This window comes from Symphalangus syndactylus, chromosome 5, assembly GCF_028878055.3.
Source record: "Symphalangus syndactylus isolate Jambi chromosome 5, NHGRI_mSymSyn1-v2.1_pri, whole genome shotgun sequence".
NCBI lineage: Eukaryota > Metazoa > Chordata > Mammalia > Primates > Hylobatidae > Symphalangus > Symphalangus syndactylus.
In genome coordinates, this window is record NC_072427.2 from 133,867,229 (window position 1) to 133,883,145 (window position 15,917).

At 33.4% G+C, this 15,917-nt stretch overlaps 1 protein-coding gene across 23 annotated transcripts in view; it reads left to right on the forward strand.

Annotated features, from left to right (window-relative positions):
• C2CD5 (C2 calcium dependent domain containing 5) overlaps nt 1-15,917 on the forward strand; it is a 96,726-nt gene that overhangs the window by 67,259 nt on the left and 13,550 nt on the right. For all 23 annotated transcript variants that reach the window (XM_055280386.2, XM_055280395.2, XM_055280385.2 and 20 more), the window contains 7 exons: nt 3,195-3,335; nt 5,289-5,352; nt 5,748-5,809; nt 6,025-6,123; nt 6,610-6,699; nt 7,202-7,289; nt 8,319-8,405. In XM_055280386.2, the coding sequence (XP_055136361.2) occupies nt 3,195-3,335; nt 5,289-5,352; nt 5,748-5,809; nt 6,025-6,123; nt 6,610-6,699; nt 7,202-7,289; nt 8,319-8,405 (631 nt within the window). The remainder of the gene's footprint in view (nt 1-3,194; nt 3,336-5,288; nt 5,353-5,747; nt 5,810-6,024; nt 6,124-6,609; nt 6,700-7,201; nt 7,290-8,318; nt 8,406-15,917) is intronic.

Sequence of the window (15,917 nt, forward strand, 5' to 3'; positions counted from 1 at the left end):
TTTTTTTTTCACTGTTTAGCTCTCCTTATTACTCATTCTTTCACCTCCCTTTATGTCTTTGCTCAACTGTCTCCTTTTCGGGTAAGCCTACTTTAACCATCCTATTTAAAAATTATGACTTCATTTTTGCCACTTCCTATCACCTTTCCCTCTTTTATTGTTTTCTGTAGTTCTTATCTTTGTGAGTGTGTGTGTTTTGTTGGTCTATTGCCTGTTAGTACTGGTAGAATGAAGCTCCATGAGGGATTTATTTCTATTGCCTAGAAAAGTTCCTATTGGTAGTAGTCTCTTAGTATTTGTTGAATGATGAAATAAATGGTTTAAAATGTTCTTTTTTAGTAAAAAGAGATTCTTATCGGTGGTAAAAATGTGAAAGAATACAGTTTTTCAGTTGCAGTTTCTTTTTTTTACAAATTTGCTCCTAGTCATTCCTTTAATCAGTCTTTTCACCAACTTTGCTGTAAGTATCACAATGCTTCCTCCTCTGTGGGTGACTTATGGCAATAGTCTGAATTGAAAGAAAAGTGGGTTGGAGTTAGAATGAAACTATTTTTTTATGAGTCTCTGATGATGAAATACTTTCACAAAAGGAAAGTATAACATTATTGTTGTTTTTATTATTTTAAACATCTTATCTAATTTTGGCTGGTCTTCTGGAACAGTGTGTCTGGATTGTTGCATCACATGTATAGCTTTCATCATATTACTCTAGCATAGTTGTTAGTTTGGGAGGAATTTTAAGGATATGACCTGGAGCTGCACTGTTCATTATTCACTGTGGTAGCCACTGGCCACATGTGACTTTTGAGCACCTGTGACTAGTCTGAATTGAAATGTGTAGTAAGTATAAAATATACACTGGATTTTAAAGATTTAGTGTGAAAAAATAGTGTAAAATATGAATATTTTTGTATTATGTGTCAAAAATTTAATATTTTGGATATACTGAATGGAATAAAATGTTTTATTAAAATGGATTTTATCTGTTTCTTTTTATTTTATTATGTATGTGGCTTGCTTTATATTTCTATTGAACAATACTGACTTAGGGCTTCTTTAAAATGAATACAAATGTTGATGTGTTAACGTATTCATATTTGAAAAATAGACTTTGTAAAAGTTCTCTGTGTACCACTTTACTGACTGCTTATTTTTATAGTACATTATTTTTATTTGATAGTTATATTTTGATATTTGAACATCTGTTTATAGTATGCCACTTGGGAAAAATGATTTGTAAAGCTTTGTGTTATGGTTTCATATATTCTTCATTTATTATTTCTAATGATATGAACTGAACTTTTTTACTTACTTAATAGTGTTTCTCACCTCTGTAAATCCATCCTGACCTCCCACAGGAAGAATGGACTCTTCCTCCATTGTGTACTTGTTGTACCTGCATGTACTTGTGTAGAAACTGTTACATATTATTATACTTAGTTTTTATATATCTGTCTTCCTTTACTATAATGTAAGCCCTTTGGAGACAGGGATGTATTTAAATAAGACTATGAATTAAGTTACTTCATTCAGTACTTATTGAGCTGCTACTATGTGTCATACAGTTTACATTTGGAAGGAGGGAGTAAATCTATTATGATTTAAAAAATTTTAGCATATATGAATTTCACGTGTTGAGGATGACTGTATTTTCACAACAGTACTTATCAGTTTATGAATCTTCTAATATGTCTTTCCTTATTGTAGATACTGACTACATTATAGTCTTTTAGCATAATCTCTCAGCGTTTGTTTGACAGAGTCAGTGTACAAGGTTGATTACCAGGCCACTATACACATTATAGTGTTGTGTTATGTCCACCCTGAATATGTAGATCAGAGTGTTCTTTCTCTTAGGATGATAGCCCTCACTGAAATAAATGCTGCTGTTTGAATTTTTTCTCGATACATTAAAAAATGTTTCTAATACAAAGGTGTAGTACCACTTAAGCTTTATGGAGATAATCAAAGGTATCAAAATAAGATGCACATCTCTTAGAATAACAGTGATGAAATTTCAGTATGAATTTAGAACGTATTAAATACCAGACAGTTACATTTGTTAAGTCTGTGGCATTGTGAACAAAGGCGTAACAGAATTTAAAACTATTGTAAAATTATAAAAAGTAGTGTGGTATCTAGTGGGAATAACGTTGCATGCACTGTGTGTCAAAAGACTGTCCTAGACTGGCTCTACAGTTGCTAGTTTTCCAAATTTAGGCAGACTACTAATTTACTTCTGAATTACAGCTCTTTTCCATTTTGTAGTTATTATAATGTTAACTTTATAGAGGGCAGATTAACAAATAAGATAAATGGATGTGAAAGTGCTCCGTAGATCATTACATTATGAAATTGTGCAGTGGTAGTCTTTTATCTAAGGTGTATACTACCAATGAACATTTAAAACTATATATTTTGAAAAATTTTATGTACAATTTCCTTGTTTATTAAAAAGACAATTCTGTTGCATCAGCAATAGGCTATGGCTTTTGCTTTTGTGTTCACATATTCACATTCTTCCAGCATTTCCTGTGGCCAACAGACACTTAGAACCCCTAGTGATCTTTGGCTGTGTAACAGCAAAAAGCTCACTAAGCCATACAGTATTGCACCATACACTGACCTTAAACAGATCATTATTGTAAGTACCACTGTTTATTTAGCTTAATAAATTGAATAGCAAATACGTGCATAGTATATGTATGTATGTATTCATACTCATACATTGATCATATTTCACGTTTTGCTATGTGGAGCTTTGAAAAATTACCAGTGGATAAGAAAAGATATAAAAGATTAGAATTCTTTCTAGGAACATAAGTCTTTAAATTTTTAAGGCCTATTAGGAGTTTCATAATGAATAGAAAATATGCATACACAGCAGTACTGGATTTCAGAGCTGTAAGGACTGCCAGTTCCATACACATTGTAGTGTCCTGTGTGTACACTAGATGTCAGTTTTATCTTGTTATGTCTGTGACAGTTGTGTATATTTTTCTGATTCGTGTATCATTAAGGCTGCCATATCTGCTATAAAAGTTTAGTTTTAAAGGTTATACTTAAGTACAGACTTCACTGAGTATATTTTACAGGCTTTTTCTCCACAGGTAGGTGTCTACTAATATAAAGATGTAAAATTTAAACTGGAAAAGATAATCTCATATGATATACAACAATTATATTTCTTTTAGGAGATATCTGAAGAGATTATAGGATCACCCATCCCAGAACCTAGGCAACGCTCAAGACTTCTAAGATCTCAATCAGAAAGCTCGGATGAAGTTACAGAATTAGACCTTTCACATGGGAAAAAAGATGCTTTTGTTTTGGAGGTAATGTGGCATTGGACTAATTTCTTAAAGGTTTTGGAAGCTAAGATACACATTTTTTCAGATACTAAATTAATATGATACTTTTATATCATTACAACTGTTATAAATATTTAAAAAATTATTATATAAATTACAACAACTTGAAAATAACAGAACTTGGTAACATATGTTTGTTCAGTACCAGGTGACTGATACAATAATGCAGATGGTTCTGAAAAAGTTCATGTATGGGTTGAAATAATGATAAAATAGTATTAAACCTTTGAAGTTATTTTTGTAAACTTGAATGAATTTAAATAAGAAATTAAAGTGCCATTCTTTAACTTACTATAATTATTGCCTTTTTTGTATATTACTGTAGTTACAACATTTTTAAATATAATCACTGTGAATTCTGAGTGTAGTATTTTCTTACAGAATTCAAAAGGTATAATTGGTCCATCTTTGTAAAAAGATACTAAGAACACTTTAGTAACTTTCCCAGAGAGTAAATGTCACATGAAAAGTTTATGGAGACTCCTTCCTCACAGATCTGCTTCCTCTGCACTCCCCTGTAGAATGGTTGGCTCCCAAAGAGATAGATTTTTCTTTTTCATATTGAAGGAAAGGAAAATAAATGGGTAAGATGTAAGTTGAGAGAGAAAAAAATCAGATGCTTTGATATTGGTGTAGCAGGAAGCTGGTGGTAGAACTGTGTTGGGATGGGATTGTAGGTTTAAAGAGTCAGGAACAGTGCCAGTGGCTGTAACAAGGATCTATGAGAGACGCACAGGCCTAACCTAGGTGAGAGTGTCAATTTGTAGAAAACTCAACTTACATGGTTATTTGTCCCCCACTTTTTCCCCACATTTCTCTAAAGTCTGAGAATGGAAAATATGTCATGGAAAATATGTCAGGTCAAGGAGGTTAAAAGTTCCAGGGTACTATTTACAGCAATGCTACTAATCAAAGTGTGATGTGACTACTTGTGGCGTCAGCTGTACCTGGGAGCTTGTAAGAAATGCAAATTCTTGGGCCCCTACCTGAGACCTAGTAGATGAGAATTTCAAGGTGGAGCCCAGGAATCAGTTCAACAAACTTTCCAGGTGATGCCAAGCATTACCTGAAGTTTAATCTCGGGCATTATTGATATGTCTGATCTTGGGATCCTGGCTAAGTAGAGAGGCACATGAGAACAAAGTGCTTCAAACATGGGCAGAAGACAGAGGGCAAGTGGAAGATCCAGTAGGAGAGGACAAAGAGACAGAACTGTAGTTGGAGAATGCTCGAGATCCTGGGTGTGGAACGTTTTGGGGAATAATGGGTTGAGGTATGGCTGTGACTGTGGGTAGCCACGTGAAGTGGAAGTGAAAGTGGTTCTTGAAGTCCTCAGAGTGATGTGGGAAGAAACTTAGCGAGTCTGCAGGTTAGGACTTAGAAACTGAGGTGCAGATGAATGTCAGCGCCTGTCCAGCTGGATAGTTTCCCTATTTATTATTCACAGTGGAATACGGTGATGTAAGAAAAATAGAATTTAGACCTATTTATTTTATGAGAAAAATAGAGTTTAGATCTACTATTAGATATGTCTAAGTTTATCTCTACCTCATTCCATTGTAAAGCAGTTCTGCATTTAGTGAAAGGATCTGATTACACTTTATTAATTTAAACAAATTGGAATAATGATTGCTTATGATGTCTTTGTAAGTCTTTAGAAACATTCTCATAAAGCCTTGAGAAAGAGCTAGTTTTCTTTTTTAACTTAGTGTACTTTGTATGTAAAATATTTCACTTGGAAGTATTTGTGGTTATTACTGTGGAGGGATTTACTGATATTAGAATTTTTTTCTTGTTACGTATTTTTACTTAGGGAAAAGTGACTCTGCCTTTTCTTGACTCTATTAATAGTTCTTTTAAAATGTGAAATAATTATGCATTTACTACTTATATAATAGTTTTAATCTCTATTTTAAGATTGATGACACAGATGCCATGGAAGATGTCCATTCTCTACTTACTGATGTTCCTCCTCCTTCAGGTGAACAAAAAAATTACCCTTGAGACGAAACTAGTTTTACATATAAATGTTTTAGCTCATAATTGTTACAGTCCTAATTTTACTTTAAAAGAAGGACTTATCACAGTGTCACAGCTTGTCATGTACTTTGCTACTCCAAGGTAGAAAACATACCGTAAAAATACTTATCTTAGAACTTAGGTGGAAGTGATTTTTAGTCCTTTTATATCTATACATGGAAAAAAAAACCTATGATAATTTATTAGAATGGTTTAAAGTCTCCTGCAGGTATAGTTTTAGAAGAAAAAAATGAAGGGTTTTATAGTTAGAACTTCATATAATAATTGAAAAATGTCATTTAACGTAAAAATCAATGAAATATTATAATATATTTTGATTACAATTTATTTTGACAGGATTTTATAGTTGTAATACAGAAATTATGCCCGGTATAAATAACTGGACATCTGAAATACAGGTAAACCTTTTTTTCTTAATTTTAAGCACATAACACATAAGTTATTTTAGTAAGTTCCATCTAAATATTTGTTTTGTCCTTTTTTTTACCTCCTTATTGCAATTAAAATACCATCCTTATTCTACTACATTAGTTAGTATTGCTCATTATTTGGCAATTTATCAACTGTTAAAATATTTAGTTAATAATAAAATGACATGTCACCCCACATTTAGATGTTCACTTCAGTAAGAGTAATCAGATTAAGCAGCCTCAACCTGACTAATCAAGCTCTCAATAAGAACTTTAATGATCTCTGTGAAAATTTGCTCAAGGTAGGAACCTTCTGACTAAATTTTATTTCATGCGTCTATGATAATGAAATTTTAAGTGTCTATATTGCTGTATTATCTGTAATACCTTACACAGTTGTGGGCTGAATCATTCTTACCTACTTACCTTACCTCTATCAGTGGGTGAGATACTAAAGTTGTCCTCTCCCCCTTACTATATCATACTATAAAAGAAATAGTTTATGTTAGTTAATAGCTTTAACTTCCATAAACATCTAGTGTATATGTGTACATTTAAAAAAACTTACTATATTATTTTTTGTGACTTATTGACAAATGATTAAATCTTACTGTCTACTTAAATATTAAAAAGTATATCATTAGTATAAAAATACACAAAACAAAAGTGGACCAATTTTGTTTTATTTTTAACTCTCCATTTGCTATAATATAATGTACATTAAAAGAATCAGCTTTTAAAAATTTTTAAATAAAAAAATGACATTACTAATATTTTCTATTGTGTAGAGCCTGTACTTTAAACTACGATCTATGATCCCCTGCTGCCTTTGCCATGTAAATTTTACAGTATCTCTGCCTGAAGATGAATTAATTCAGGTAATTAAGATTTAGTCCATTATGAAATAATAGTCTTTATCTGATCTGTTTTATTATTTTCATTATTATCTGTTTCATTATCATAATTTTGCCATAATTAAATAACTTAAACATATACTAGTTTACCTCACAATATTAAAAAATATATGTTAGTATGCATTAGGCCATATGTGTTTCTTTTTCTGAACTTTAGTTATCTGAAGGGTAAGCACACGTATGCTTCAGCATGTATACAGTAGGATCTGTACCCATCATGTGGGATTTCACCAGTTCCCATTTTTTAGAGAAGGTTCTTGAGCTCTTTCTGGAATATCTAGATTAGATATAACTGTTTGGCATAGTTGTAGTTTGTGTATCTGGATTTATATATAATTCTGGTTGAGGATTTTAACCAGAAAAGGTATTTGGTATAGGTTGTTCCGTGGTACTGAAAAAAAATATGGAAGAAACTTAGTTTTGGCAGTGATTATTTTGCTAAGCATTACTGTTTTTATAATTCTAGGTTACAGTCACAGCAGTCGCAATAACTTTTGACAAAAATCAGGCTTTACAAACCACAAAAACCCCTGTTGAAAAGTCATTACAAAGAGGTAAATCTTTACTGGATAGGAAGTCCGGTTTGTGTTTGTCTGTGTTATGGTTCAGTGATAAAATATAGAGGACAAGTGGATTCAATAAATTACTTGTTTCTTGAAGAATATTTGCTGCTTTTTCTGTTCATCTTTATGAAGATAACTGTGTGGATAAGCGTATGGCTGACTTGATATTTTTCACACATGACTAGGTGGTATTTGACTGATATTTACATAGAGAATGCTGCTGGTTTTTTAGACTTAAATTATAGCATATTAATTCTGCAGTAATATAAGGGTTTCTATACTAAGATCTCTGGCAAGGTCTTCAAGGCATCTGAGGACCTACTGATGTAGTAAGCACAATTGTGTGCCTGTGTATTATTTTCAGGACAAGTTCCGTAGTGTTCAACAGATTCACAAAGGTGGCCTTATTAATCCAGTAAGATTTAGGAAGTAGTATTCTTAATATATTCTGAAGAAATCCAAATTATTGGAAACTGTTTTGAAAAACACACAATGGGGGATACTATACTTTCTTGTATAGTTTGAATGATTTACTGGCTAAATGAAATATTCCTGGTTAGTCCTAAACTTTTAAAAGTTGATTACATTCTACATATATAGCATTGATAAGATTTGAGCAGTGAGTTAATGTCAGGTAGATGTATTAAATGATTATGTGTTCAGATATTTATCAAAGAAGACATGTAACCGGTTTAAGTATCATAAAAACTAGTAATGGACAAAGTGTAGGATATTAATTATTATCTAGCATTTATTATTTGCAAAGCACTGTGCTAAGTGAGTTACAGATATTAATCTCTTAAAGCGTCACAACAGTCATACCAGGGAAGATAGCACCAGTCTCCGCATCATGCAGATGAAGGGTTTCCACGGGAGAAATCAAGGAGAAAATGACCAGAATAAATTGGGGCGGGGAGATGGAGCTGAGAATATGTATATGTATGTTGTCACAGATTCTTAATTTTAAAAAATTAATAATAGATCATGACTAAATAACTGATATTTTTCTTGCCTTTCTAGCCTCTACAGATAATGAAGAACTTTTACAATTTCCACTGGAACTATGTTCAGATTCACTTCCTTCTCATCCTTTTCCACCAGCTAAAGGTTGGTTAAGTGAGAGAAAAAGCAAACACAAATCCTGGTTTCTAGATCCTTTCACTGCTTCTTCATTATAGGCAATCTTACTACCCTTGAGGTGAAAATTTATCCTTCATTCCCTCATTACATGTTTCTTCATATTCATAAAGGGGAGAAATTAATGTTCCTTTTATTTTAATTTCTCAAGTAATTTCATTGTAAGTTATTAAGGTAATTTTTCCTATGATATTCCATTCTCATACCTTAATGTATTAAAGCTTTATTTTCAAAGGTTTGGATTTCCCACTGTAACTATTCACACATAGAATACTTGATATTTTATATTATATTTGGTAAGTTTTTCCAGCAACAATTAAACCTTCACAAAAAGTTTTGGATTTTCACAGACAACAGAATGCTTTTTTTTTTTTAGAAGATATGTGAAGAGGTTTTGAGTGGGAGTAGTACAAGTGAGAAAGGGATGAGCTTCCTGTCTTTGCTGTGGCGATAATTGAAGAACATTGTTATGTACTTACATAAGACACTGCCATGTTTTTTTCCAGTGCAAATTGATAGCTCCTTAATTTAATAGCAATAAATCTATTTTGATCTGCATAATCTTTGGAGAAAAGTGGGAGGTATTGTTTTCCATTTCTCATCTGATTTTAGTATAATTTTTGTTACAAAAAAATTTAAAATTACTATACCTTATTTTGTAGCATTATGTATTAGACAAATGTAGTATGTGTTTTTCACTAAATTTATTTTGAGAAATGATACAGTTATTTGAAATCAGCTATTTAACTTTTATGTCTTATAATACAATGGATATTATTTGATGATTCGTACTTGTTATTTGATACCAAATTATTTATAATACAGAATAGTTTTATATTCACTTTGCATATATGTCAATAGAATCTTTATTAAATCAGTACAAAGTCTGTTTATATAGATAAATAGATCTTGTCTCATATTTCGAAGATGAAAAATAAGCTGCTTCTAGATTCTGAACTTTGTAACGTGGTAACTGTGGTCCTTTTTCCTTTTTCCTTTTTGTCATCACCTAAAATTCTGATTTAGAACTCCATAGAGATTTGTAGCATGTCTCAATGTCCTTGAAAGAACAGAGAGGAAAAATCAAATTCAAAGGTAATGTGAGTTCAGATTTATGTATTAAATGCAGCTTCCAGGCAGAAAGCAGAACTGTCAAGAGTCTTCTTTGGGCCGGGCCTGTTGGCTCATACCTGTAATCCCAGCACTTTGAGAGGCTGAGGTGAGAAGATTGCTTGAATCCAGGAGCTTAAGACCAGCCTGGGCAACACAGTGAGACCCCAACTCTACAAAAAATAAATAATTAGCTGCATGTGGTGGTGTGCACCTGTGATCCTAGCTACGTGGGAGGCTGAGGTGGGAGGATTGCTTGATCCCAGGAGGTTAAGGCTACAGTGAGCTGTGATTGTGCCACTGCACTCCAGCCTGGGCGATAGGAGGAGACCGTCTCTCAAAAAGAAGAGAAGTCTTTCTTGAACTCACTATACAGCAAGTTTTTTTTTTCTTTAACATCTACTTTTTACAGAAATTTGTATTTATTCAGGGTTAGTTCCAAATCACTTCTAGGTATAATTTCATTTATCCTTATCCTACAATAGGGGCCAAAAAAAAAAAAAGCCCTAAAACCTAATCGACAAAGGTTTGATTGATTGTTATTCTGTAGGAAAAGGTATTTGTGGACTTGGGGTCCCTATTAGCTCTGTTTTACTATGTTGTTAATACCTACTGAATTCTGCAGAAGATTAGATTTAAGCTGTCTAAGTTTGCCTTGTCTATAAGGACAACTTTCCACCTCTGCAGTAGCTTTCAGAATGTTTTCAAAGGAATTATAACTGGTGCTTATGTGATCGTTAGTATATGGTATGCAAAATGATACTTTGTGGACTAAAAAACAAGAAAATAAGAATTTGAGTAGAGTAAGTCCTATTTGAACAGTACCTAAAATATTTGCAGCTCATTTTAGGGAGAATTGAGAGGGACCATGAGGTAGGTTAGAAAAGCAACCAACCTGTGTTTTCTCAGTTCTGCTGTGGATTAGGCATGAGAACTTGGACCAATTGCTTAACGTCCTTGAGCCTCAGTTCGTCATGTGTAAAATGTGAAAAGATTAAGATTCTCTCTAACCTTTAAAATTCCTTGGGTTTCTGTAGTTTATGGTTCTTCAATTATTAACATATTCCCATTTTCAAAAAGTAAACCAAAAGCTAAATTAGTCCCCAAGGTCACACTGAGCGTTTATATTTAATTTAAGTGTGTTCAGCTGGGCGTGGTGACTCATATCTGTAATCCCAGCACTTTGGGAGGCTGAAGCAGGCAGATTGCTTGAGCCTAGGAGTCTCTTCTCTACAAAAAATACAAAAAATTAGTCATGCATGGTGGTGTGCCTGTGGTCCCAGCTACCCAGGAAGCTGGGTGGTAGAATCACCTGAGCCCAGGGAGGTTGAGGCTACAGTAAGCTGTGATCGTGCCACTGCACTCCAGCCTGGGCGACAGAGTGACGTTGTCTCAAAAAAATAAAACAAAATAAAAAATGATTTCAAATAACTTTTAATCAATTAAACCAATAATTTTAATTTTAAATTCTGCTCCTCTGAACCATAGAGGTTTGTCAGAGGTACCTCATGGCCTTCCAGGAGGCAGAGTGAAAGGGAGCAGAGAAGGATAGGATTGAGGGTAGATCTCTGGATCCCCTACTTTTCTGAGACAGCAGCTTTGATTCCGTGTATTTTTATATATCCATCTTCTGTATGTGATTTCACTTGAAGAAAGGGTCTCAAAAAGTTTGAAAACCATTGATGGGTTATGCCACCCTTTATTGTCATCATCATCATCAGACCGTCACATCTAATACTAATATATGTAAAACTTTTTATACTAAGTGCTTAACTGTAAAACCTATGTGCTTTTCCTTGAATATTGCATTGTAAAATCATCAGTAAACACTTAAAAGTGTATCTGTACCTTTCTGTCAATATTTCTGTAGTTTTGTAAATTGTGGTTTATGTTGCATGCTTATTTATTGTCTTGTGCTTCCTCAAGTCTTTTCAGGAGGACATAGGCTAAATACAGTTTTTAAAGCTATCTCAAAATGTTTTGGAAAATTTGAGGGTAAGATAGGTTTTGAAAAGTTCTGAAAAATATAATAGAGTCTTAAAAATGGAGTAATAGAGTGTTGTAACATGACAGAAGACAATGTCTGGAAAAATTCAAGAATAGCAATTTAGCAGAAATAGGAAGAGAGGAAGGTAAGAGTGTTAGGGATAAATGCTCAAAAGATTTCTCTGCTTTTTAAAATATGCAACCATAAGAGGCTTAGAAGTCAGTTACTAATACCGATAAATAAAAGTATAGTTTTTTAATCATTTTATTAAGTTAAATAAGCCGATAGCTTTTTTTTTTTTACTTTCAGGAACTTTGAATTCCAGTTTATATTTTATGTTTTTAATCACAAATAGGATGATTGTTAAAATTTTTTATTTCCTTTTATATTGACTAGAGGATTAGTTTCAAGAGCTAAGCATAGTATGTTTATTAATATTTCCATCTTTTTACTTGTAGATAAACCTTTCATTGTCTTTTTGTGTTATTGAAAATGGGTGAATGTCATGTAAAGAAATGTTGCTTCAATAACATGTATCTTAATTCACTGTGTAGAGTAAGCCTGGGCCTGAATTGTCCATCCATGTTCAATTTTTTCTTTCCATCGTTTATTATATTTGGTTTTGTTTTTAAAGGTAACAAAGTAGTTTGATGTATGTCTCAAATTTATGGTTGATTTGGCGTTACCTTGCTGGTTGTCTTGATTTTTCTGATTTGATATATTAACTGGTGCTGAGCCTAAATAATTTATTAAAGGATAGATGATATGGTATCCATATAAATTATTTATGTTTATACAAGAGTGTGTTATGAGAAAAATGATAGCTGTAGCAAATTTTTAATACAATTTTCATGGTTTTTTCTCATCATTGATATCCAAACCCGAGTTTTTCTCTGAAATGATTTTCAAGAGACTTTAAAAATAATGTGTGTATATATATAGATATATAGAAAAAAAGAATGAGCAAAATGGGGGGAGTCTGGGTTGAGGTCTGGGAGAAGAGTGAAATCAGCGAGATTTTTCTCATCGATTTCAGTTTATCTCAAGAATTTTATACATGTAATTTTTATAAAAGGTTAGCATATTACTTTAGAGAAATATCTAAAGGCTTACATCTTGAGCTATTAGTTGCTGTATTGTAGGGCTTAAGAACTTATATTAGACAAGTGTGTATAAATCATATACTACTTTAAATATATTTCAAGTTCTTAAAAAATATTACCTAAGGTAGGATAATAGTTTTCATTAAAAGACTGATCGTTTAAAAATTAAAAAGGTTTAATTAAGTCAATTTTAGTTTTAAATACCGTTGAGTGAAACTGTATAGAAGACTCTTTTTTTTTTAATACCCACCTTGTTTCCTGCTTTCCTTTTGCTTTTACTAGAGTACTTTCCTCGTGTTCAGTGGCATAAGCTATAGGCTGGCAGGAATACTCTATTCATTACGTTTGCTGCTGACTGCTGTGGCAAGCATAGGTTAAAATCTGGATTTCAATATAAAAACAAGTTGGCTTATACCCACAATACATTGTACTTCAGAATTAGGTGTCTACGTCAGAAGTTTTTTATTGTAGGCTAGAAGAGTTACTTTTTCTTTGTTAAACCAAATTAGATTTTTTTTCTTTTTAGAGACAGTCTCACTCACAGATTTGATTTTAAAATAGTTTAACTGTTTGAATTTAATGTCTTGCTAACATTATTTTAAAATAGCAATTAGAAGTGTACATTTGTAAAAAATACAGAAGTTATCTTTTACTTTTCCTGCCAACTAACGGTTTGAATTCTTATGACTATATATAATTCCTTATACTAATTAAAAGCATTTTTATATATTAATAGTCCATTGCATGTCTGTTATTACTATTTTTTAAAAAATATATTTTGTCACTATGACCAAGTGGCAGCAACAATAAAAAACAGCTAAAATTCTTGATGTTATTGGATGGCCAGGTAATCAACGGCAAGTTTTAAAAGGAAAGAGATGCTCAGGGGAAGAGAATACAAAAAACAGAAACTAACTAGAGGAAAATGTGTGAAAAACTCACCCCAGAAATGGGAAGGAAGGAAGGACGGAAGGCAAGAGAATTGATGGAGAAGTAGGAATAAAGAATCTTTATCTCTGTAGCTTCTTCAAGGCAGCTTGGGGACAGTGAAATCCACAGTTAGAGGAAGAGGGAGTAAAAAGCAAAGGAAAATTGCATTGAGTTACTGACAGAAAGTGGATTATTTGGAAGAGAAGCTATAAAAGATAGGAGTGAGAGGGAGATTGCATTCTTGGAAATGGAAGCAGGAAAATGTAAGAAGGGGATTGAAGAAGAAAGACAAGTGGTTCAGGATGTCGTACACCTTTACTTAGAAACTTAAATGACCCAAATAGGGAAGTTAATTGTCTTTGTTATCTAATATATGTACTACCTAGGTATCACAGTTGAATTTTTCCCTTGTAAACTGTCCAAATTGAAGCTAGTTCTGTCTTTCTGTGTGCCTTAGTAATTTACAACTGTAATATGGCAGTTTCCTTATCAATTCATCAATATTTGAGTATTGTTATAGATCAGGTTTATACTGAATATTAGATATATCATTTGTCTACCCCAGTCATGAAGTTAGATTTTATACTTATAAAGCATAACTAATCAATGCATTATCAATTGATGGAAATTTCTAAAGAAACATAAAACCCAGTTTTGATCATAATAAAACTGAGAATGTTTAAAAGGAAAATAAAACATAAATTATAATGACTCCCAACTGCATATATTTTAATCTGTCAGAGAATCATTTCCAAATTTGTAGGAAGTTTTTTAGTTTTAGTAATTTTTAAAAGACATTCAGATAAGATTTTCTCAAATATGTTTTAATTATTTAGAGCAAAGATGATCTGCAAATTCTAATGATATAAAGTGAATACATAGTCAAAAGAGGTACTGATCAGTGTAGAAATTTATTCCTGTATTTATCTTTGTTTGTTTGGTACTACTGTGACAAAACACTTGAGACCGTGTAATTTATAAAGAACAGGCATTTATTGACTCAGTTCTAGAGGTTGGAAGTCCCATATCAAGGAACCAGCACCTGGCAGGGGCCTTCTTGCTGTGTTATCACAGGGCAGAAGGGCAAGAAGAGAGCAAGAGGAGATCAAATCTCCCTTTTCATAATGGCACCAATCCCACCCATGAGGGTGGAGATCTGGCCTCATCAGGCCTTAAATGTCCTACCTTTTTTTTTTTTTGAGACAAGAGTCTCCCTCTGTTGCCAAGGCCGGAGTGCAGAGGCACGATCTTGGATCACCGCAACCTTCGCCTCCCAGGTTCAAGTGACTCTCCAGCCTCAGCCTCCCAAGTAGCTGGGATTACAGGCACCTGCCACCATGCCTGGCTAATTTTTTTTTGTATTTTTAGTAGAGACGAAGTTTCACCATATTGGCCAGGCTGGTCTCGAACTCCTGACCTCAAGTGATCCGCCTGCCTTGGCCTCCCAAAGTGCTGGGATTACAGGCGTGAGCCACCGCGCCTGGCTTTTTTTTTTTTTTTTTTAATCTGAGACAGGGTCTTACTCTGTCCCCCAGGCTGGTCTCGAGCTCCTGAGCTCAACTGACCCGCCCACTTAGGTTTCCCAAAGTGCTGGGATTACAGGTGTGAACCACCGCCCCTGGCCAGAATGTCCTACTTCTTAGTACTGTTACAATGGCAGTTAAATTTCAATGAGGTTTGGAGGGGCCTACATTCAAATAATCACTGCAGCTAACAAATACCTTTGCCATTGGTTACGACAAGTTATTTAGAAGAATGGAAAAGTCTCAGACTTGAGACGTAGTGGAGAATGTCTGTTTGAGGGAGGAAGAATCCTTTTTGTCATTAATATGCTCATTTCCACTAAGCTGCTTTTAACCTGGGTTAGTTTCCCTCCCACACCACTAGACAAGGGGCTTGTTAAATATTGCTAGAGTGTGCTAGGAGAATAACAAAACCATAGCCCTGTTTTGCTTTGCTAAGTTTCTAGGGTCATTTATTTGGGGCTTGCAGGGTTATCACTTAATGGTGACTTAAAAAAAGCAAAATAATCTTCTTCTTGCATTAAATGGGAAACCAAATTATAATAGAAGCAGACTGTTGTGTGGCTTGAGACTCTGATTGCAGCTAGAAGGGGGATCTTTACATGAAAAGCATTTGTTTCAGACTCTTCCATGTAGATCTACAAATGGCACACAACTGAGCACAACTCAACAAAGCTTGAAAGACTTTTAAGGAGATTTCTACCCTTGAATAATGAACTATGTTGTTTTTAATTTAGTATTAGCCTAGAGATTGCATGTTGTTTTATTTCTTTTAAACCAGAACTCCCAATTGGTCAGAGAGCCAGACTGCATGTATCTGCAGTACCTT